This window comes from Rhagoletis zephyria, unplaced genomic scaffold (assembly GCF_001687245.7).
Source record: "Rhagoletis zephyria isolate East Lansing unplaced genomic scaffold, Rhagoletis_zephyria_1.1 Rzeph_scaffold_01029, whole genome shotgun sequence".
In the NCBI taxonomy this organism is placed as follows: domain Eukaryota; kingdom Metazoa; phylum Arthropoda; class Insecta; order Diptera; family Tephritidae; genus Rhagoletis; species Rhagoletis zephyria.
Window position 1 is genome coordinate 99,253 of NW_016158113.1, and position 25,270 is coordinate 124,522.

The 25,270-nt window shown below is 34.3% G+C and overlaps 1 protein-coding gene across 3 annotated transcripts; it reads left to right on the top strand.

Moving 5' to 3' along the window:
* The first annotated feature begins 761 nt into the window (after positions 1–761).
* On the top strand, positions 762–21,156 carry Osi2 (DUF1676 domain-containing protein Osi2). 3 transcript variants are annotated; one of them, XM_017615545.1, is made up of 5 exons: positions 762–840; positions 19,191–19,611; positions 19,702–19,848; positions 20,133–20,290; positions 20,380–21,156. In XM_017615545.1, exons 2-5 carry the CDS (start codon positions 19,193–19,195, stop codon positions 20,865–20,867), a joined length of 1,212 nt encoding a protein of 403 aa, XP_017471034.1. In that variant the 5' UTR covers positions 762–840; positions 19,191–19,192; the 3' UTR covers positions 20,868–21,156. The 3 variants fall into 3 exon arrangements, with proteins under 3 accessions (XP_017471034.1, XP_017471032.1, XP_017471033.1); XM_017615543.1 differs by lacking the exon at positions 762–840 and adding an exon at positions 1,388–1,495; XM_017615544.1 differs by lacking the exon at positions 762–840 and adding an exon at positions 1,388–1,495 and having other exon boundaries at positions 20,133–20,269.
* The last annotated feature ends 4,114 nt before the right edge of the window (positions 21,157–25,270 follow it).

Sequence of the window (25,270 nt, forward strand, 5' to 3'; positions counted from 1 at the left end):
TTAAAGACACACAGGGCTCAACCACAATTTTTTCAAAATTTTCACTTTCAACAAAAATACTTGTGCACAAAAAGACAAATTTTAAAAACAATTATATTTTCATTAGGTATCGTGTTTTTTTTTTATTAAAACCGAGAACACGTGTATTTGGCCTACATAACTTATTTACAGTAATAAATATAATCGTAAATATACATTTTGTAAAAGTACATATCGACGGCTAGGTGGAAGAGCGACCTATCTCGGCAGGCAGTTCGAAAACAGCCTATCTCAAAAAACTTTCCAAGTACGCCCTATTTCATAATTTGATTGAAGAACGCCCTATTTCAAAACTTGGCTCAAAATCGCCCTATGTCAACATACTTTCAAAATATTTTCAGTTCAAATAGGGCTTTTTCGAATCAAATTCTGTGATAGGGCATAGTAGTCAGTTAAAAGTAACGTAAATTAGTCGAGGCGTAGTCACCCCTAGTTCAAAAATAGTGAACTTATAGTGCACTTATAGTTAGTTGAGTTCCCTACAGGGCTACTTCTTACTCTTTACTGTAATCGTACGAATGAATGGTTTTCTGTGAATATTGGTATTTTCCCGCTAAGCGATGACTCATTAATGCACGTACAATCTGCATTCGCTAGCTGAGTTTATAATCATATATCCATTTAATATTGCCTAGCAACTTTATTGCCTATAATTTGACTACGTAGAAGCATCAAGGCCTTTCTTTGCCTGAGTTAAACTATCAGCTAAGTGTTGGGGATTTCAGAAGGTGCGTGCTGGGCACACACGCGTCACTGCAGACGGGGTTAATGTCACTCTACAGACACGCTTCATATTACTGGGTAAGTAATAACATAACGAACATAAAAAGTGAGCAAATAAGACAGAAACAAATCAAAGCCATTATAAAAAAAAAAATAAAAAAATAACAACCTATAGCAATTTTGATGGCATTGTTTACTTTGCTTCTTCTTTTTTAGTCATTGTTGCTCTCGGTTTTCGCTCATCATTTAACAATTAAAACACATCATTGATTGTAACACCATGCCGCAGCGATTTTTTTTTTGTTTCATTTTTTTGTGTCTCTTTTTCGACTCTACTTTTTTCGTTAAATATTTTGCGTGTCCCATTTTTCTGCGCTTACTGTGTCAACTCTTTGGCTTATTTTGATTTGTTTTTACACCTCAATTGCTTATTTGCTGTTGTGTTTTTTTATTTTACTCTTTTGCACATTTCCTACTCTCTTACCTGTGCACAATTTCCTCGTTTTTGGGTTTAACCAACATCACACAACTCAGCTTCTTTGTTTTGTTTTGGGCCACTAGCTCAAACGTAGTGATCCAGTAATTTCTTAGTTTTCATATAAATTGCTTGTAGCCTATTGGCGTTGGCACAGTTCATTTCTAAAGACACCAGTGTAAAGTAGTGGTAGATGCGAACAACTGTCTAAAGGACATTTTATGAAAACACCTAAACGGTTACAAGCAACAACAAGAGGTGAGCAGCTATGTGGCCGATTATTTTAAAACGAAATTTTCGTTAGTTTAATTCGATAGTTTTAGTGTGTGCAATGTGCTGTGAATTAAATTGATTGTATTAAAAAAGCGAATACAAAGATTAAAACTTAAAGGATTGCAAAAAAGTTTGCATATACACACATACATCCAAACACAAATTCATCGATTAACATACTAACATTTAAAATGAAATGGTGAAATTAATCGACATTTTATTTGGCACTACTGGAATTGAGCAACATTAAAATTCAAATGATTTGTTTTTGAGCAGTTTCCATTTAAAATATTCACTACTTTCATTCAAAATATTGAAAAATATGTGTTAATCAAATGCAGCGATTTCAAATCGAAGGATTTGCAGAATGGGCGCGATTATCATCAAGATGAGCTACATACATACGCACATACATCTGAAAGGCTAGCTATGTTTTACATTTAATATCGTGCTTAATAAAGATTTTAAAATTAGTCAAGCTTGATAATTTGCCATAAATTATATTTCCACTAATTACATTTAGAAATTTGAATTTTAAAGCTGCTTTCAAAAAAATTTGAATTATTTTTTTTAGGCAACCCCAAAAAATATTTTAAAGCTCAACATGAGAGTTGCAAAAAAGGCCAGTCATGTGAACCGGTACATTTGTAAAAAAATAAATTTTTTTATCGTGGTGTACTGGCAAAAAAAAAATAAAAATTTTGACGAAAATTCGAATTCTTGTCTTCATAAACCTACGATAAAATTTAGCGTGTAATTTTCTCGTAAAAAATGTTAGCCCTTTATTGAAGAAGCTTATAAAAATTGGCAGATAGAGGGTTAAAATGCTCCGAAAAAATATTAAGCGGAAAAGTTTCATGTATGAGTGGTAATCCCGTATGAAAAAATCATTTGTTAGTGAGATATGGATCTTTGTCTTAAGTTTGGTCGCAATATCTTAAAAATAGCGATTAAATAGTTAAAACGTACTAAAACAGTATTAAATTAAAAAAAAAAATTTAAACAGGAGTTGTGTTTACATTTAATTGCGGAACCCCTAAGACAAATTAATTTGTATTTACCTACAATTAAATAAAATAAAAATAATTGAACTTGAGACCAAAAAGTGGAAGCTTGAACCCACTGTAAAAGAAATTGTGATGAGGTTTTGAATAAATCTTTTACCACATTGAGATACTACGTTAGGGCATTATTTATTTGAGACCCTAAACCCAAATGCTTAAGTTGTTCCACAGTGCAATTCTTGAGTAAATTTAAATTTAACAAAAAATATATATATATAATTTTTTCTTTTAATTCAACTTTAAAATTGCTTCTCTGTTTTTTTTATATTTTTTTTAAGGGCATTTCCTTTTATTACAACGCTCTAACTCTATTTAATATTATTCCCTAAGGTGATAACGCCAGAACATCAATATTTACGTATCAAATTTTTAGTGAAGGTTATCCGATGTCCACTGTTATTTTTTAATTCGAAAAATTCTTTCAATGTTTTCCTGAAACCTAACCGGACCATGCATATACCGGTTACAATGAAACTTCGTTTTTTTTCTTCATCTAGAAAAGACGACAAATACCGTATTAACTGCCAATATGCGATTTTTAGCATAGATGAAGTATGTATTTGTTTTTGTTCGAGATAGGACAAACGCAGAGATGAATTCTCTGAAAAATGTAGGCCTGTATTATCTTAATTGGGTACTTTTAAGGTTCTATTAGAAATAATTTATCTAGCTTATGCCTTACAAAAAGGTAATTTTAGGGTACCTGGAAATTTTAGCTATCTACTGGTGTAGTAAAACAAACAAAAAATGTAATTTTTCCACATAAAATACTCATTATAGCGTCTAAGCTAGTGAATTACATCCGCAAATGCATTTCCCCAAAATTTCACAAATTACATTTCTTAACTACTTCATACGTGGTATATATGTATGTTTATATAAATACATAGTAATGCAATGCAATTTCCGGTGGCCTTATAACTAATTCCGAGTTAATTTCCTCATCCTAAGCGAAGTGTTGGCCAATCTCAAAATTTCATAGTATTTATGTAAGTATTTTTTTGCCACAAATTTCAGATAGTGTTGAAAACTTCGATACTTATGTACCTCAAAAGTTGCATAATAATGCCAATGAAATGGCATTTCTCGTGCTGTTTTGTTTTGCAATTATCACCACAGTTGCTATCGTTTATTTTGCTTGTTTGCTTGCTCCATTCCCAGAAATTGCGAAAAAGCATCGATTTGCAAGCGCCAGAGATGAAATCTCGCAAACCGATACCCTTAAGTGTAAATGGCGAATGGGAAAAATAATGGAAAGACCTAAAAAGGTGAAGTAAAAAAGAAAAAAAAACCAAATACGAAGAGGTCGTAATGCACCTATGGTACAACTGTTATTGGCATTGAAAACGAAAGTTCCAAGAAGGTGGTAAACATATACTCGTATATGATGGTTTACTGTGCACGTGTATGCATATTTGCATAGGTACATTAGGACGGGTCATTATTTATGCACGCTTGACATAATCGAATTCTAGCTTTAATTCTAAGCAAATTTGCCGAAAAATCCATATGTAGTTCTAAAATGAATTTGGATAAAAGATAAATGCACAAATGGATTGCCCATACCAAAAAAATCCCTATAGCATGTTTTTATGCAGCAAAATACTAACAAACCTATTTTCGCATTTTGGCAAACTCCAAATTGATTTTAGACCCATGGTTCCTTCGGCAAATTTGCTAAGAATTACACGTGGAATCATTCTGTACTTTACGCGCATAGTCGAAAAAATGTTCCATACAAATTGACCCGACCTAATGTACATACTTGTATGTATGTAAATGCAATGCAATAAAAGCAAGAAAGGAGTACGATTGCCCAAATATGTACTATTTTAAATTAAAAAGTGAGTCACTCGTGAAAAAAACCGAATGATTGTAGCTTATATGCACTAAATACATACACTCCCATGCGCTTGAATAGGGACAATGCTTTTCTGTGTTTTTCTCGGTTATTTTGATTTTATTTATTTTCCATTATTTCTCAATTAAACTCCAGATCATTCTCTAACTAAAACTAAATAAACGCAAATTTCAAACCGCAAAATTTTTAGAATTATTTTTAGTATGCAGCTTTGAAGCCCATTCAATTCTACGTAGTGTAATACAAATTTAAACTACAAAGTATAAAAAAAATGTGAGCGTGTGGTATATGGAAAATTTACGAAAGAGCGCTTGCGACGCTTACACTTTTGCTAAGTGTTTGGCCGAGCTTCTCCTCCAGTTTGCGGTGTGCGTCTTGATTTTATTACACTAATAGAGAGACCTATAGTTTTACGCTGCCTCCGAACGGCAAATGAATTTTATGAGAAGATTTTTCATGACGCTGTTAGAAAAATCTTTTTCTAATTTAGATATTTCCCGTACCAGAGATCGAACGCAAGTCCTTCGGAGTGGTAGTGCACACTCTAACCAGTTCAGCCACAGCGTGGCAAACTTTCACTGTATTATAATAAAACTGAACGAACTACCAAATTACATACACAAAAAAATTCTGAGAACAACTTTAAATTTTTATGGAAATTTTATGCTTTCGTTTTCAACCAATTGGTGAACTTGCGTTTATATGGCTTTTGTTAGAAAATTAACTGTAATTTAAATTAAAAATAATGAAAATTAAATAAATGAAAAATATACCAAAAATGTTAAAAAGCATGGTCCCTATTAAAGTGCATGGGAGTGTATATACATAAGTAAGCTGCATAAAAGTTTATTATTATACTCATGCCGAATAACGAACGCATGCATGCGTATGTACATACATATACATATGTATGTATATGTATGTCAGTGTGAATGATCGCCGGCTTTATTATGGTGATTGCGCAATGCAAGTGTTTGAGTATGCAAATGCCGTACGAAAGAAATGCAAAAATATCCATGCATACATATATATGTATTAACATAATAAATAGTACTAGTATCGCCCCGTTGTCGAAATTCGACCACTTCACTTTTTTCACACACTTTTTCATTTTGCCAGGGAAGTGTTTTAGGTCCACCAGCACCTGTTAATCGTCTAGCTCGCTTACACATACTGTTTGGTGGAGTAATATACATTCTGTTAAATAATTTAAAAATTCATAGATGGTGAAACCAAATCGGGCACCTACCGGAAAATAATACCTTTCGAACAAAAGAAGAATCATCCAAATTGGTTGAGAAACATAGGAGCAGTAGGGAGGAATAGATTTGTATGGGATTTCGTTAGCGTATTAATATATAGATGTAAATGCGTATACGAATTTACTACATATACAAATGCCTGAACATATATTTGTGCTTATACATATGCAAAGCATAAACATTAATATACATTGGCACACGATGACCTTCATTTGTGGTATTTTAAATATTGATTGATAATCTGATTAGCGTAGAGTCATAATTTTAAACGTTCAACGTGTTGTATGAAAAACATTTTGAAACTATGCATTTGTATTTGCGTTGAGCAAAAAAAAGTGTCAATGTTTTGAGTGGGAAGAGGTCACTGCTAATTAACATTGAAATTTATTTAGGTTAATGAAAGCATTGGTTAAAATAATTGTTTATGTAAACACTCTAATTTGTTAATTAAACTCTGCTGTTGTGCAAACACTATTGCTTATGTAAATCATTTAAGCAAGAGTGTTTGTTATTTGAGCGCTAAATTTGCAAATAGACTAATAAATATTAAAGTTTTGGTAGAAAGATGGAAATTAGGAGATATGTATTTACAAAGTTGAAGAAACTAGAACAATACCAAATAAAGACGCGCAGTCTGGGTGCTTCCGAGAGTAATCATACCCAATATCAATCGCGTGGTTCGAGTGGGTAATGGGTACAGGAAAGGATGGCTTGCCGAATTGTACAAACCTTAAAGTTATATGGAAATAATGAAACGAATTAAATTAAGAGTGAACGCACACGATGCACAGTGACTATATGGAGGTAGGTGGAAATAATAGTAAACCTGCACCGATTTAGGGAATTATGTAATTTGGTAAAGTGCCACAGCTTCTACTCTAGTGTCGATGAAAATTAGTTTGTAGTCTCTTTTTTTTATTATAAAATATTTTTTATATATAAAATATGGGGAAGATTGGATCACTATAACATCCAAAACTCACAAAAATGTGGACCCAGTCATTAAATGTGATGCAGTTTTGGTTAATTTTTATTTGCTATTTTCCACTCTCGGAAAATAAAGGTTATACTATAAATACTCGCTTTTTTCCCAACATTTGGTGATATTTTTTTATTTACTAATAATCTTTAGCATCTACATTTAAAAGTAAATTTTTTGGTAAGAAAATAGGAAAGTACCTAGTAAATGACAAATACCTTCACCTAAATATTCCACGGCATTTAAAGAATTGATTAGATAAAGTCTCTCTAAGTCCGACCGTTTTTTTTTTATCAACTGATACCATGACTTTTTTCTACCTGCCTCCATATAATCGAAACACTGTGCGATGGCTTGAACATGCCGCATGCATGAATACTGCTGTTCTGGTGGAGGGATATTTCACCTTTTGCACCCATGATGCACAACAAGCAAGTGCGCTCACGAATCCAAAGAGAGTACCATTTGCAGAAGAACCAAATGTAAATAATGAAACAGTGAAACTTTGCAAAGAAGAGATTTAATTGGCGAAGCTTTCGTTTTCATTACAAGCGGACAAGAAGTTTGTAGTGCTAAATAATAAGAAGAAACTACAATTAATTGAGAACCATTTATTTAAATAGAACAAAATATTTTTCGTACAAGAAGGCAAATATCAGTGAGTTTTTCTCGATGATAGGCTCATACGCCATTTGCTTCTAGTTAAAGCTATCGGAAAGGCCAGTAAATCGTAGCTTAAGTTAATGGGGAAGAACTGTGTAATCAGACCCAAACTGGCAAGGTGAATGGATATATGAAACCTCTTCCAAACCTGTCCTTAAAGCAATCGAGGTGCTAATGTGGGATTGCCTACAGATTTAAACACGTTTCAGATCCAGACACGGGGTTTAACTCATTGCGAATTTTTCGAAAATCAATGTTCCGATCTTTTGTCGCATTCGAAACGGGCCTGCAAAACTGCATACTCAAAAAAATTCAAACAAATCTTATTAAAAAGTTGAAGTTGCATAAATTTTAATTTTATGTTTTTTGGTAGTATGAAGTACGAACACTTTTAAACGATGATAAAATATAAAGTATCCATTTTAACAATGCATTATTTCCCTCAGTGTATGAATCAGGTATATTCACCACGAAAAAGCAGTGCTTGAGTAACTGCAGTACTCTTGATTAATATTTCCGAATCGCTGCATACTTCTGGGCTTTTTAAGCTGGAGTGGTAAATATTTGTATAAGCCGGCGTTAAAGACAACATGAGGAAACCTACCGCTTGAAATAAAATTAAAGCATAAACGCAGGCGCATTTCGCTATTGCTCTGTGGTAGTATTAAGCAGTAAGCAGTGATGCAATGGATGATAAAAATGTGTCCAAATTGATATATGTATGTACGTACTTAATTGTTGCGATATGAATTAAAATAAGTATTTTTTGTAATATATACATACATATGTATGCAACTATATACACACATACATATGCAGATAAATAATTTGTTAAGACTCAGATAAAAAGATATAATTAAATGTTTAGCTAAGCTTCTCCTCAAACCAACCGTACTAAAATATATCGTATTGTACTATTTTTTCGGGCTGCGTACTATATTCTGTTGGAAAAAATATACATAATATTTATTCGAAAATACTTTAAGTATTTCTACAATTATAAATATAAATATATTTCAGTTATTTGCAAGAAAATATGTGTATTAAAATGGATGACCTTTAAGGGTTATTTGCAGCTCTCAAGAACAATCACAAGAAATATTTTGCATTATTGCTTTTGCTTGAAAAATTACTTTGCTTTTGCTGTAAATTTTCTTTAAGAAAAAAATATACGAACATTTTCGTCTTGAAAGCTGTAAACTGATTTAAGAATTCTGATAGAAGAAAATTACTTTTCCATTTCTTGTGCGTCATTTTAAATGAATTTTTCGTTTTTTGTGAAAGCTGTAAACAGCCCTTTATACTGGAAAGAAAAAATATTAAAAAAAATATTCTTTAAACTAAAAGGTTGTGGTGAGTTACAGATCAAAAATGCCAACAGATCATTACAGATCAAAAATACCAAAATTTTTAAAAATACTTAGAATGAATTACCAAATTTACCAAAAATTATTTCGTTACTGCTCTCTATTTATTGCGATAAAACATATCGAAAGCTTGTATTCAATTTGACCTATGTATCTGCAGTTTTTACAAAAATAAGATTTCTAGATTTATTTGCCATCGATGAGGTTAATGCTGACATTTTTTATTGCTTCTCACAAGAATTAACTATTGAATTTCAAAATTAAAATTGCAACCACCGATGGCAGTTAAGTCTTAAATGTGTTCTAACATCGGCAAGTAGATTTTGTATAAACTTGATATGATACTTTCCATAAAATATATTTTTTATAGAGGAATAGCATAGAAGAAAAAATCGGTATTACTTTTTGTTTTAAATAAAATACTATATATATTTATAGTGTACTTTAAGTTTTTTAGAAAATGTTGGCAACCTTACTCTGAATTTTTTTATGCTAAACGCATGGAAATCAGTTGAAAATATGAAGCCCAGCTTCTAGTCGATGACGATGGAGTCGATGTCCTACCGACCCCCTAAAAAACAATTCAGCACACCTCATCTCTTGGAAAAGACCCGCAAGAAGAGGATATGTGTCGATCTGCGAAGTATCGAAGTATCTTCAAATCCGTACACTTCGCGATGTCGAGACATAGTTCAGGGAATAAAAAATACAGAGATTAGATCGCACGAATGCACAAAAACATCCCAGCTAAGAAAGTATTCATTTAGGAACCCGCTGATGGTAGCAGAGCAAGAGGGGCCTTACCAAGTGCCGGCAGTTGGTACAGAAGAGAAACGATTGGTTCGCTTTTTGAACTAAGCCAACAGCGCAGGCCCTCAAGTACATAGCCAAGTCAAGCCTATATACATACATATGTTTGTACATTCACTCTGTTTTCAAAAAGAGTGACTAACCACTAACCCTAAGCAAAACAATGTCTAAAAAGTTTCTGTTGAAATTTGATCACGCATTTTTGACGGTGCTGAAAGCGCCATACAACAACTAAGCTAGTATGCTGAAGCAAGTTATAGATGCTGTGGAGTTCAATGGCATAATGAAGCGCTGTGACAAGCTTAAAAGCATAGGTATGTATCGCTATGAATAGTACAAATACATGCAACTAAGAAATCCACGTTCGAAGATAAAAAGTCAGATGTGAAGCAAAAATTGATGGAGGCGAAGTGAAGAAATCACAAGAAAAAATGTGAAAACGTGTAACCTCAGTCACAATGGCACACAAGCAGAGTGAAAAATGAAAGTAAAAGTCATAATTCACACATCGCATATATACATACTTACATATGTATACTATATACATATAGGATTTCCTACACTTACGAGCCGAGCCATGCTTTGTTTGTGTGTATAATAATAAATAGCTGGCTTGTCCAAAGTTTAAACTCAAAAGCGTCGCGTTTTTTTTAACTGAAGTTTATTTTTTAAAAGCATACTCACATTATCGCAATTTACGGCTCATTTGTAATTTATAAGCAAATCATGTTGAAATCAAGTTATTTCGCTTTGTAAAATCTGTCACTAAATTAAATAGGAATGAGATAATTTATCATAAATCAAGAACCAAATGAAGAAAAAAAAGCCCCCTCTGTTGAGGTTATGTGAAAAAATGCCTAAAGATATGCAACCATTTGTTTTTTGAAATCAAGTACAAGCCACACACTCGGACGTACGCGTGCTATAGAAATTATGAAAGAGAAAGTAAACACTTACCAAGTTTATGTGTAGTAATTTGATCACAACAAAGTAATTTATGCTGTAATGTGAATATATGGGGGATTCACAACAGTGTCGTAACTGTTGTATTGTTGTATGGCGTAAACTTTAAAAGCTTAAATAAATGTTTAGAGAACTTGAAACGACAACCAACTATTTTCAACACTGCGAACCCCCTTAATATATTTTTTAGGCGTCTAAAGTTTACGACATACAACAATACGACACTAACGCCAGCATTGTGAATACCCTAATAGTGTAATACTTTCAACGAAAAGCCATTGGACAACGTTTGAGCTGCGACTGCTGTAAACAAATACATACTCGCAGTGGTTTTGATGCTGCTGGACGTAATTAAAGTGCTGCAGCAAAAGCAATTTATAAAACGTTACGAGTGTGTGAACGACATGTAGCGTTTCGAAATGCACACACTCAAAGTCATGTGCATAGTTGTTTAGTTGCTGATTTGAGGGCCCTTTTTTTGTTTTAATCTCACATCCTGCAGGAAAAAACATTATCAAATAACCACCAACTCGTAGTTACCTACAAAAAGCTAACTTGAAACTAGTTGAAAAGTAATGCCGGAGTAATGCAGACGTATTCTGGATATTGTTTTCTTTAAACAAGTTTCTATTTAAATATTCCCATACAAATTTTAATTTGAATACGCTTTTTTTCTGCACTTCACAAATACTTTTTCGAATTGAGGATAATTTAAAGAACATCGAAATTATTATCATTTGAAGTTATGTCTGGCGGAGTTTGAATATGGGACCACCTACAGTAGAATATGTAATGTTATTCAATAAGGTAAATAAATAAAAAAGCAAAAAAAAATATTTTTTTTTTCAAAAGTAGTTAGTTACAAGTTAGTTGACATCTAATTGAGAGGTTACCTTACCTTACCTTATCCTTAACTAAGCACATCTTATGCATATTCAGAACTTTAAAGCTGATTTTCTCGAGTTTTTAATTCACTGCATTAAGACACTCTTGCATCAAATGTGCGATATGTAAATATGTATGTATTTTTCAGTGTTTTTTTCATATTTTCTTGCTTCCATTAAATGTTTATTCGAATACATGCTCATACGTAGCCTGCGAGTACAATTTCACATATGAACATACATATGTACATATGCCACCCCATATTTTAAAGCCCTCCTTAATAATCGTTGTGCTAGCTGGTGGCCATATTTATGCTGGCGATAAAACGTGTACATGGGCTCCACAACAGACAAATTGCCACTGTGCAAATGCGAGTAATTTGCTAATTTGCACTAATTTTACCTTTTATCAGCCAAAGGCGTTGAAATTGTGATCACATTTATGGTTTGAAAATAATGCTTTACCTACTTACTCGAGCTTTGTAATTTAAAAGCGAAAGGCCCAAAGGGAGAACTAATATAATTTTATAAATACAATTCCTGCTTAAATTTGCAGGCATTTTTCGAAAGTTTTGAAGCTTAAGGTTGGATTTTAATTTTTCTTAAATACTAAATCGCAGCTAAGAGCGCTAAACTCTCTGCTCAAACAAAGTTCCTATTTTCAGGAGCTAATCAAACATTTTATTAAAAGCCCATTGGCAGCCATCAAATTAAAAATATTTCGCAGGGTAAACCGCCACTTTGAACTCCTCCTTCCCAGGCATGTAAGGCGTACAAAATTCCAGCAGTGATTCTTAAAGTTGTATATTCATCGACGCACTTTATTTTTAATTCTATAAATTGAGTTAAATTTTATTCAGACTTAAGTTTTAACGAACCCATTCACAAAGAAATCGTTTTTCGAACAATCGTAGATCAATTTACTAAGCTGGTTGATGCTTTCTACTCGCTGTATTTATTGCCACGCCAGAGAAATGAAACATATGACCAATGTTATGAGCACTTCAACATTTCAGATTTTTCTTTTTGTCAAACTTTATTTTATTTTTTTTTGTGCTCTATTTTTGTTTGGCAAACATTTATTAGCCTTGGAGAGCATTTGCTTCTTCATTCCATAAAAGAATTAGCCAGAAGCTCATAGAAAAACTAACATTGTGAGGATGTAATACAAAAAAAAAAAATCCTTGAACAACGGTAATGTGTACATATGTTTGCATGAGACAACAGCAGGAAAACTAAACAAACAAAATTATTAGAAAATGAAAAATGATAAGATCGTAACTAAGATATCCAGTTTAGCCGCAAGAGAAATCAATAAAGACACAAATTGCTGATGGCAGTCAAACGAAAGCAAAATACGAGTAACTCAAATGTATAATAAATCACACGTACGTTTATTAGGATTTCTACGTTTATGCTTTTTACGATTTAGTTTTTACACGTGCCAGTTGGCATTGAAATACTGGCAATATTATCGGGTTAATGTTGCTTATCTAAAGTAAGAATGTTTTTATGTATATAAACTGAAAAGCATAGTATAGTTCATTCATTTTTCATTCATACAACTTCATTGTCATTTTTTTTTTTGGTTAAGCCAACATGTAGCTGATTGGCAAACAAGTGGATAAAAACGAATTTAACGCCCATGGCATAATATGTACATACATACCTGCATACAAAAATACATACATACTATGTACGTACATATAATTGTTGGGCCAACCTCCGAGCATAAGGCATATTGCAGCATACAATAAATGGATGTGGTGGAGAAAATTTGTTGTTGTACTTGTATTTTGATCACTAAATATGACTGCTAAAAATAGGAAAATAAAATTCATGGTTCGATGAAAATCATTAATTTTTTTCATTTTCCTTGGGCGTTCCCGAAAAAGATTTATTATTTTAAACATTTAAATGGGTTTTGAAAGTCTGCATGCCTCTTACGCAGAAATAAACAAAAATATTTTACTCGTAAAATTTTGATTTGAAATACATACATAAGTATCTGTGTACAAAGGACCTAGGGGAATCTATGTAAATATACGCACAAGATGTTCAAGATTTGATTTTGAATATGAGATGTTTAAAATATAAACATGAAATGTTTAAAATTTGCACAAATTTTTAAAGTAGAAATACATTTTTTACTAATAGTAAACACTAAGTGCTCATATTTACTATATTTTGAACATTTTATGTATAATTTTGCTCCACGCGAAAAATTTGGTATGTAAAAGTAAACACCCAGTGTAAGTCAATACAACAACAATAAAAAAAAAAACCAGCAGAAAAAAATGTAAATTATGGCAAATGTTACAGTTTTACACTCACTCTGTACCTTTTACAGTTATCTCTTACTTAGTTGGAATTCAGATAAAATTTTTCCTGTATTGTAATTTATTGAAGTAGTGATCACCAGTAAATAATATAGTTAATCAGGAACCATAAATGTAAATAATAGATTTACTGCGGAAAGGCGGGACCGCACGAAAAGTGGCAAAAAATTGTGGAATTTGCTACTTGAAAATGTTAAAAAAAATATAGCCTAAAGTGTTCCGAAGGACAAAAGTCTTTTAACAAATATTACGGTCCGATATCTTGTGAACTTAGCAGCAAGTAGCGATGCAGCCACTATTACAGAAGCGCTTAAGGTATTAAACTTTAATGCAAATCGATAGACAGCGAGGCGAAGAATTGCCAAATTGAGCGCAAAGGCATCATAAGGGAGAAAAAAGCAAATTTGATCAAAATACATGTGCGAGTGTGGCAGTGTTTTGCTGCATCGTACGAAAACCGGACCGTTGCCTATTGGGATATGTTAGGCCGTTCAGAATGCAATAAAAAACAAATTTTTAAGTTTCAATTGAAGGTTATTTGGTCTGACAAGACTAAATTAATCGCTTTCATTCAGATGTCCGGGCATGGTAATGAATCAAAGACCCAAATTAAGCCCATGCGCAACATGTAAGGCAAACTGTAAATCACAGTGGTCGGTCAATAATAGTTTGGGGTTGTATTTAAAAAATTTTGTTGGTCCGTTAGTACGCATTATACGTAAGGAAAAGTATTTGTTCGTATTTCAACAAAATTTGCAAGATGTAAACGAAAAAATTAGAGTTTCTACTGAAAAATCACTCCAAACACACTGCACATTTATGCAAAGCCTGTATACAAAAGCAAAAATTTGCTAATTTGAAATAACCTCCACAATCCGCGGACATGAATCTCATCGAGAATTCGCTAAAACAACTAAAAGTACAGCTTAATAAATATCAAAGTCCGTAAAATCCAGTACATGAGCTGTGAAAGCAAACTAAGGATATATGGGAGGATATACCTCCAGAATTTTTACAGAGATACAAATAAGGTATGCCAAATCGCATCCAGGAACTAAAACAAGCAAAAGAGTACTGAACATTGTGTAAATAATTCTTTTTTTTTGGTGAAAATTGCTAAAAAGTTCTTAAAAATATATGAGTGGAAAACTGTAACATTTGCCTTAAGTTACATTTTTGTCTGCTGGTTTTATTATTGTTGTTGGATTGACTTAAAATCATTATGCGAGAGGAAGTACAGGTGTACCAATAAGAATATACAACAAAAGTATGAAAGTCGTTAGAACTTGGAAAGATAGCGAAGTAAAAAGTGTTACACCATGTTACTGTTTTGCTCGTCACTGTATGTATATAAAATAAAATAAAAAATAATAATAAAGATAAAAAATAAAATAAGAAAGAAAGAAGAAAGAAGATCCGTTTCACAGGATTTGAACCCACGACCAAAAAGTCGTACGCGCGTCCGTTAGGCTAGTACCTCTATTCATCATTCATCATCCATCAATTCATTGTCTATTGTATTACAAATAAAATCAAGAAAAATTTACACAAAAATTAAGAAGAAATCTCTGTGGAATTTTCTTCGTTTTTTCGTCTGTTTTACCCCTTAGCCCAGTAGCTTTTCATAAAGACAATCTTCTTCTTGTTTTTATGCATCATATTTTTGTCTGTGTAGTGTGATTGAGCACATCAGCCAACAGCAACGATAGTGACTGTTTAACCAGAGTAGCAACATCAACAGCAAAACCCAGGTCAAAAACCACATTCATTGAAGTGGGCAGTGGCATCAGTTTTTTGCTCCGTGCATAGTTTGGCTGCTATCCGTCCCTGATGCGGTATTCAGTTAGTCAGTCGCCAAAATTCAATGAATGGCTAACGTAAAAGAGAAACGCGCCCGCCAAGCATCGGATGAGTTTTTTGTTTTGTGAAAACGCGCCGCTCAAGGTGCGCCGGTATGTTCAGGTGAAGGAGCAAAATACTACATTATTCGTAAAAAAACATATCTCACAACAAAGTTTTTACCGCAAATAGTGAAATGAAAAAAAAAATTGAAAAAATATTAAAAATAAAAAGTCTATATGGTATATATGTATGTATGTACATATGCATATATGTACATATGTATGTAATAAACAAGCACATGAAAGTGAAAACGAATAGTTTTGACAAATGTGACAAGTGCATTTGGATTGGAATTTGAAAGTGATTTGTGCAAAAAAAAAAGAAATAATAACACAAAATATTAATTCTATGAAATTAAAAATAAATAAGAAATTTAATTGATATAATCTGTCTGCTGGTCAATTTGAATCCGCACAAGCGTTTTTAACCTACAGCAATGTAGCTTTAGTAATTCAAATAATTTTGAAGTATGTACTAAATATGTTTTCTTTTTTGATTTCTTCGATCTTTCGCGTTCAATTTCGCTTCATTACATTACTTTTATTTTTTCCTCACAAAAATTCCATCTCACTTGAATTATTATTTCTATGTACCTACATTAATATATGATTCATAACAATGTATGTATATTAGGGTGGTCCGTAAGTCTAGGAAGAAAATTTTTACCGGAGATTTCCTAAGGCTCAACCCCTACGTCGATGCTACTATAGTCGAAGATATCACATACAAATTTTGGTCGCGATTAGAGACGGTTAAGGCGTGTCGCACAGGGGGCAAAGTTCAGATTACCCTATGAAGACGTCTTAACCGACTCCAATCGGGACCAAAATCTTTGTGTGACATCTTCGACGAAGGTTTTATTGATTTTGGGTATTATTTAGATTAAAAAAAAAATAAATAAATATGTTAAGTTTGTGGTTCTCTATAGAGGAATCTGTACTTTGCCCCCTGTGACACACGCCTTAGCCGTCTATAATGGGGACCAAAGTTTACGTGTGATATTTGTGACCGTGGCATCACCGATTGAGAGGGTGAGAATGAAAAAAAATCGTTCATTTGATTTTTAAGGACCACCCGAATGTACATATGCATTAAGTATTTGCAATTATGTAAATTTTTCTCAAGTATGCATGCTATCTACTCATTCATTTCACTTCAGACAACATCAATTGTGAACCACGCAAATCTAGTGCACGCATGCGCACAAGCGCAACACTCTCACCTTAAAGAGTTATCGCTGCAAAACAACTTGTAGAAAAGAACAGTGAGTGCACTGCGGCTGATTTAAGTGTAAATTTTAGGCGAAGAAATATTATCTTCAAAACAATGACGGATTTCGTAACCAAATTAAAGCAATATCCAGAGCTCATACAGATATGGTAAAATTTGTATAGCCATGAAGCCGCTTCAAGTATCCTTTCCAAATCAAATTGGTTAATTCAAAGAAAAAAAATATACATTTACGTAAAATCATGACAATCTTGACAATACTCGCTTTGAAAATCCGCTGAATATGTTTCGAGATGAGCTAAACCGCATAATGGATTGCGCTCAGTGGCTCATAAACACCGTCCCAAGCCAAGCGTCTATTAAATCACTCAAATCTAACGTAACAACAACGTCCTAAGTAGCCACATAATGCATAAGGATTCTGTTGAAACTGTTGGCATAAAAGTGCTCATTGACTGTTGTATGCAGACAGGGGGGGCATTCCTTGCAACTGCATAGCCGACGAGTTGGCAAAGAGAGTGGCCAAAATATTCGATCACCGGATCGTGAATACCCCTATAGCAAAGTAGCTTACTCTGTTGCAAAAGAATATCTACTAAAAATGCTGTCGCAAAGTGTACGTAGGCTTATGTATATGTACAGCGGGCTGTTATGGGTTATTATTTCGTATGTTTTTTTTTTGTTTTAGTTTTTAGGTCTTCCCTGAACCCTCTTAAAATTGCTTTTGAGAAACAAAATTTCAATTTTCTAAAATCGTAAATGGTATTCGCAACACACAGTATTCGTCAACGTTAAAAACCGTTTTTTTTTCCCAGCCCACCTTCTTCTTTTCACATAACGACTGTGAGTTTATTAGCCATATTTTAAGTTGAATTCAAAAAGAAAATAAGGTAAAAAACGTGCACACTGGCGCAAACAGGGGCAGCAGCCGCGATGCTGGCAGAAACCAGTCAAGCGAGCATTGAAGCAAAGCATCCACAGCCACTAGTAAATGTATATTTACTAAATATATGTATGTATGTATATACTTGCGCACATATAAACTTTATGGAAAAAAGCATGTGGGTACATACATACACATGTACATATGCAGCGCCTTAAAAAGCGTATAAAAACAAAAAAAAACTATAACAGAGGCATATCAAAGCAATGACAACAAAAGTAACTCGCAATCAGAGTAAAGTGAAATTTATTTTTATTTTATTTATGGTTTGTCCCGCATTTTAAATCGAAATGAAATGCTGCTGGTGAGAGGATCTGCGCCGTCATCAAAGGTGAATATATGTAGCAGAAAGCGCTGTCTCAAATTGCAGCGCATAAAGAAAATAATGAAAGCAAAAAGGTAAACAACGTAGACAATGAGTGCATTGTTAGCGAATTCAAAAATGAAAATAAAAAATACAAATTTAAATAAATAACTTATTATAGCAAAAACGGCTTCGCAGCATTTTTGTTTTGAGTGCTGCGCATGCGCACTACTGGCGCGCGCACGCATTTACATTTCAGCTGTTGCCGCTGTTGTAGTTAATCTTGGCGCTCCCGAAAGTATGTCAGATGTCAAAGCGATTCCACCAAAACAATTTCCACTCCACCAGAAATGTACGCACACTTAAATGCGGTCAACAACTCCAAGCGGGATGCCATTGGCCGCTCGTTGCGCTGGTGCTACAATTGCTAGCAGTCAAAATTACCATTTTTGTGGAAAAGTTGAGGAGTAGTGGAGTAGAGAAAAAGTTTAGAATGAAAGAGCTTTGCAGGCAGCAGTTTTTTTTTTTTTTTTTTGGACTGACTTCTACTGCGCAAACGCTGGCCATTACTCTGGTAGACCGACAATCGAGACTTAAAATTTTTCGCTAAGTTTCGAGTAGCCTCATTTAAATTTTTTAACCATGTTGAAGCGTTCAATAGCCTTCTGCTTGTGCTCTGCGTTACAGTAAAGTGAAAAGCCTGCATGGCATCGGCGACGGTAGCTGCGAGTTTCTTCAACTGCCGGCGATTTTTGGTTAAATCGTTGCGCGACCGGATCGGCCCACAATCAATAAATCGCAAGCAATTTGCTACAAGTTTTGGTTTCAAGTATACACACTCTTACACAAAGTTGCTATTGCGCGGGAAAAGCGTGCATCGTGCGTGGTTGACAAGCGTGTTTCCAGTTGGGAGTTGATGTTGTCTTCGATAAAACGTCCACGCTAAAAGAGAGAGTGTGAAATTTGTTTGTGAAATGTATGCAAATATTGGAAAATTTCATTAATCCATAACTTTTGGCGGTTATCATAATATTCATCTAGCAATTTTATTTGATTTTCCATTTCTGATTGTTTATCTGTTTTCTTGAATTATTTTGTTTTGTTTTTAGCGATGGCAACGCGTACCCGAAAACATCAACACACACACAACTGGATTGCGTTTCTATTCACTTGGACCTGTTGTGTCGCACTTGTGGCGGGCCAGGGTTTACGTTTGCCCGATCAACAACCCCAACAACAGCAACAACAGCCGCAACCACAACAAAATGTGCAGCAGATTTTTGTGCCACAGCAACAGCCACAACCACAACAACAACAACAGCAATTTCAACAACAACAATCACCTGCTGTGAGCTATGGGCAGGAGCGTGGGTTGGGCTCCGCTTTCTTAAGCCTAATCGGTCTGCAGCATGACAACGACCCCTATTTAGCGCGCACCAATCAAAATTGTGTGAGCGGCGATTTGTCCGAGTGCTTTAAGACGCAGGCGCTAAGCAGCTTCGATGAGATATTCTATCGTGATCAATATGCGTAAGTGAAATACGTATTTTTTTTTTTAACAATTTCGTTATTTTTGAAGATACTAACTACTAATTTTTTAATTCCTTTTTCTTATCATAGTTTGTCTGATTTTGCGCGTGTCATCCGTTTACCCGAAACGCAACAACGTTCGCTCTTGCAAGAGCCATTCGAGTATTCACAGGAGCCGCTCAACGAGGACACCGATTGGGATCAATTGATAAAATATGCGTTGAGGCGCGCTGAACGGTGAGTTTCGCAAAACAATAAGAAGAAGATATAGAAGATATACAAAATACTATTAAGTTCTTCTAAAGGGAATACCTCCAGCTCATAGGTATGGTGGAATAATTACCAAAGCCATATATTCACTACTAGCATAGTTTACGAAATCAAACACATAGTCACCAATATCCCCTGTATTGGTTTTAAAAGAAAACTCTATTAAATTTAAACAACATTACTAAGTTAATTCTGCTATTTTATTCTATGCCTAACCAGTTCTCTCTTTTCCCCCCTCTCTCCCTGCGTAGCTTTGTCAAGTCTACAGCTTTGGAAATCGATGTACCTGAGGAGCTCACCGAGGCGGGACGTTATTCGGCGCGTTTCATAGGAAATGACATTGATAGCGAATTGGATGTCATTGAGGACAAGCATGCGCCCGTCTTCAGTAAGTCGCGCTCCAAATCATGTAAATAATTTTTCAAATTCATTTCATATTACCCAGGGGGGAATTTAAATTAATCTATTGCGTTTGTTCATTTCCATTTCCAAATGCAGCGCGCAAGAAGTTGAAGAAAATGATCATTCCACTGCTGTTGGTATTGAAAATATTCAAGCTGAAATTGTTGCTCTTCCTGCCCTTCATCCTCGGCATTGTTGGTCTTAAGAAAATACTCGGCTTGGCTGCCATCATACTGCCTGGCTTATTCGCTTATTTCAAACTGTGTCGCCCACAAGGCGGTCCCACCTTTGGCGGTGGTGGTGCCTTCTCTGGCCTCTTTGGCAGCAAGAACACAGTACCCGAATACTCGCCGCAAGGTGTGGGCTCAGCCACCTACTACCATCATCACGACCACTACGATGGTGGCAATGGACAATTTTATCGTCAGGATCCCGCCTTCTCTAAGCCATACACAGATTATTATAGCAAAAACCAAGCTGGTGCCAGCAACTCTGTGAGCTTTGGTGACGCCCATGAAGCTGCTTATTCTGGTTATTATGGCCGCAACACTGGCAAGGATATACAGAGTGAGCAGAAGAGTTAAGCCGCAAGGCTGCGCGGGAGAGCACTTCATTTTCCATACTGCCATTTTTAACACCTGCACGACTTTGCGAAGTGTACGCGTGTGTTTTTTGTTTTTGTTTTGTTGTTATATTAAACTTGACATTGATCTTGTTGTACGCTTGTGCTCGTTTTCATCGACAGTTAGATTTGTTAATAAGTTTCTTTGTTGCTCAATCTTTAAATTTGGAAAATATTGAGCGCGCATCTAATGTCCTAGCTAAATTATTTATTATATACTCATATGTTTTTATGTAATTTTATAAATAAATTATAAGCGATTTTTAAAAATGGTTTGACGTTTTACTATTTTTATTGATTTTGGGAAACGACCGCTGAAACAATTAGGGCCATTTTCTAAAGTAGCTTTTAAAATGCACCTTTCCTTCATACACTTTTTTGGGAACAAAATCTGTCTTCGAAACAGATAGAGTTTAAAAGGACTTAAAAATATACTTATATAGATATACATTAGGGTGATCCAATTAAACTAACCTAATTCATGGCTTTACAAGAATCTACTGAGAAGAAAATTCTCTTATTTGGAAATATTTTTATTCCAATTTTAAAAAGTGTCGGTGGGCATTTGAAAATTTTCATGTAAATAACATGAACATTTTTTTTTTTCATTAAAAATGTAATAACTGTTAAGCCGTTTGAGGTAAACCATTTTTCTAGACATATTCTTGTAGGGCATTAAATCCTTAAAGATTTTTTTTTTCTCAAACGGTTTTGACATTTTTAATGAAAACAATTGTTTCATATTATTTAAATGGAAAATTTCAAATGCGCACCGATACCCCTGAAAATTGGAATTAAATTTTTTCAAATGTGACAATTTTCTTTTCAGTAAATAGGTCCTTTTAAGGCCATAAATTCGTAAGGTTAGTTCATTTGGATCACCCTATTACACATATATGTAAGTAAATGTATACATTTACTGCAAGTTAACATTCGCCTACTTTCAAATGAAAAAAGCTAAGGTGTTAACTACAATCAGGTACTTTTTCGATTCGCCTTGCGGTAATGGGTAATGCATTACTCTTGTTAACAGACTAAAAGGAGACGATAGCAGTTTCTCAACGACCTCACCGGTTGCACAGACCCAACAGAAACTGAAAAAATAAAGCGCTCAATGTCCTCTAATTGTGCAGGAGTACAATTAGAAATGACTCGAATTTAGATAATACATTCGGTGTATTCTCACACCTGGCAACAAATTCTATCTAGGCAACCTTTTAAAGTGTTCAACACTTGCGACAGACCGCGCACGGTGTTTTATTTCGGGGAAAAAGAGACAAAATGAAATATATCTAGAAGGCGAGGAGAACGCGAAACAAGTGCAACGGTATTTTAAAGCTTTTGAGATTTTGAATTCAGGATAATACATATACAAAAGGTTTATATTTTTTTCTTTTTTTGGGCCCGAAACCAGTCTGCAATGTCTCTGAAACTGACAACTAAAACTCTGAATTTTCAGAAATTTACAGACCTACAACCAAAAATGCAGAATCTGTAAACATAAAAGAATAGAAAGCAGACAAATGGCCACATCCGTGCGAGTCCATTCAATTAGTTTATTGACTTCTACCACACAGATCTCGAAGGAAGATTTACCAGTCATTGAAATATTCTTAAGGGAGTCATGGCGCTCTTCAAGCACGAATCGTCTGAAGTTGACAAAGAAGCTGCAAGATTCATCAAAATTGTTGAGTTTTATTAGTCATTCCTTATTGCAGAACTTCCAGAAGTACTCGCTCGACAGAATTAGGCCTTTAAAACCATTAGACGCGTGAAAATTACACAAACATTAACATGTTTCTGAAGATTTTACCCACGTTAACTGAGTCTACTTCTACTGCAGAACGAACCCTTTATAGCTTGAAATGGATGAAGACTATTCAAAGAAACCAAATCAAAGAAGTAATTTTCTGTTTCTTAACTACATAAATCTAAACTCAAAATATTGATATCTATCTCTTTTCTTTTTAATGATAATTTAAATGGATTCACTGCTTTATCTGCATCCTGACATTAGACACAGCTAACGAAGTTTTCCATGAGATATCTAAAAAACCGCCAATACTCTATTTTCTTTTGTAACAGATCTTTAGACATTTCGTGTCTGAATGAATGTGACTGGCGGGACAATGAAAAGAACTCTATTTTACCCTTGTGCTCTCAAAGACGAAGTTTAGCCAAAACATTTAATCTTCACGAACGATATTCTTGTGTTGTAAAATATGAACTATACGCTTTCGTTTTCAATGAAAATTAGGTTTATATAATCTTTATAGAAATATTATAATATTTAAAGTTGTGACTGGTGGGACATTTCCTTGCGACTGGTGTAAACTTTCTATAGACAAAAATTACAACTAATTTTGATTTTTTAATATTTTCCAACAGATTATTGAAATGTAGTCATTTAAAAAGAGGCATCTACAGAAATAGAGATAATTAGAGCATATTTAAATTTATGTCGTTTTCCTCTTTTCCAATGGAATGACCCATAAGTGAAAGTTTCTGAAGAAAATGGAAATAAATTCCACATGTGTGAGCATTTATTAATTAACTTAAAGATTTAATTGTTTAAAATAGTATTTGTAAAATACTTTTCATTCAATCGCTACATGTACACAAAGCAATACAGATTCAAAGACATCAATATCCAAAACAGATTAATGTGCAACGGCCAGGCTGTAATTGTAAGATATCTATAAACTATTTCGAGCACGCTCCCGTACCTACATACATACATACATAAATATATGTATGCATATTTGGAGATAACGAGTACAATACATTTAGGGGGTTCCCTTAAACTTGTAAAGTCTTAAACTGTGTAAAACTCGTAAGTTTACGAGGCTTTTATGGGTACGCCCCCTGTTTGGAAAGGTGCGTAAAGTGACTGTTTTATAGATCAACCAGGAGTTTGTGAAGCAATTTTTGTTTCGTAGTATTTTCCATAATATCCCGCCATCTTAATTCTATCGCTCTTGGCTAAAACACAATTAAAAATGTCGAAAATTAGCATAAATTCTAAGACAACAGGTACTGTTAGTGGATGAAATTCATTCATTTTATTCGCTTATTAATTTTACATTTTGGTTATAAAAACCACTGAAGTTTACGAGGTCGTTTGCCCATCAAATTTGCTTCGAAATTTGACGAGGGGCTCGTAAATAGGGCTCCATACAAATTTTGACAGTTATTTTACGAGGCTCATAAATTTACAAGCTTTACGAGGCTTTCACAAGTTTAAGGGAAGACCCCCATTATGCCTTCGAATTGTCAGCAGCAATCAATTTCAATAATCCATAGACGCTAGTTAATGCGGCTATGACTATGCATCGCGTGAAAACTTAATGCCACAACGCGTTGAATGCTTGCCATTGTAGGCACTTATCTCCATACAACACACATACACCTACACTCATGCATGCTCAGAAATACATACATACATATAACGATGCAAGCATGAGTTGCATGCTCCTAATAGCAGCCACTTATCGAAGTCCGACTGCCGCTACCATGGTCATGGTCACACATTGTTGCTATTATTGTAACCGAACAACATTTCTCAAAAGAAAGCTGCTTGCAGAAATTGCTGGTGTTTATCGCTGACAGCAGCAGACTTGCAAGGTGGCGCGTGGTCTATACATACATATAGTCTGGTTACAAAGCCTGGTTTACTCGATGGATGGATGGTTGAATCGCGTGGCTGGGTGTATAGCAGTGCTGCCATTTTTACACTTTTCTTACTAAAATTGATTGACTTTTCCTCTTGGTATATTTGTAGTTCAAAGAAAGTAGTAGTAGAAGTTGCTTTTTGCGTTTTTTAAGATTTTGAGGCTAAACAACTTTTGGAGAACCTCTGTGACCTGCCCGTACTTTCATTACATTTTCATGTCGTTTGTTGGATATTTTTCTAGGAAAAATTTATTTTTCATGGCAACACTGCTCACTAGTTGTTAGCGAAATACAGTGAAACTGCAATATTGCAACATTAGCTGCTTGCCATCAGCATTCCATACTTGGCATTGCGTTGCATGAATGTGCAACTAACGCTGCTCTACTCACTAAAAAATGTAGCTGCGCGCAGCTGCATAACTTGTCAGCCAGTCAATATGTCAGTCTGTCAGTGAGTTGGTCAGTTGTGCGCTTGTCAAATGTGCAAATGGTTATTGCTACTCAATTTCTTCTTTCTTCGGTTTTTTACTGTGTGTATGTATTTTTTTATTTTTTTTTATATCAATTGCAATTTAATCTTACTTAAAATACTAGCAACGCCTTCCATACATCACCGCAAATGTGCAGTGAGTGGCTTTTGCTCGTCTCGCTCATCCCATGGTGCTGAAAGCATTTGTATCTATATATGTAAAT

What these genes read in the sequence shown, in the direction of transcription:
- Osi2 (XM_017615543.1), top strand. Translation starts at nt 1,459, where the DNA reads ATGAAAACACCTAAACGGTTACAAGCAACAACAAGAG. An exon ending in GCGTTGAGGCGCGCTGAACG is followed by an intron (nt 19,849 to 20,132) that starts GTGAGTTTCGCA and finishes CTCCCTGCGTAG; the next exon opens with CTTTGTCAAGTCTACAGCTT. An exon ending in TAAGTCGCGCTCCAAATCAT is followed by an intron (nt 20,291 to 20,379) that starts GTAAATAATTTT and finishes TTCCAAATGCAG; the next exon opens with CGCGCAAGAAGTTGAAGAAA.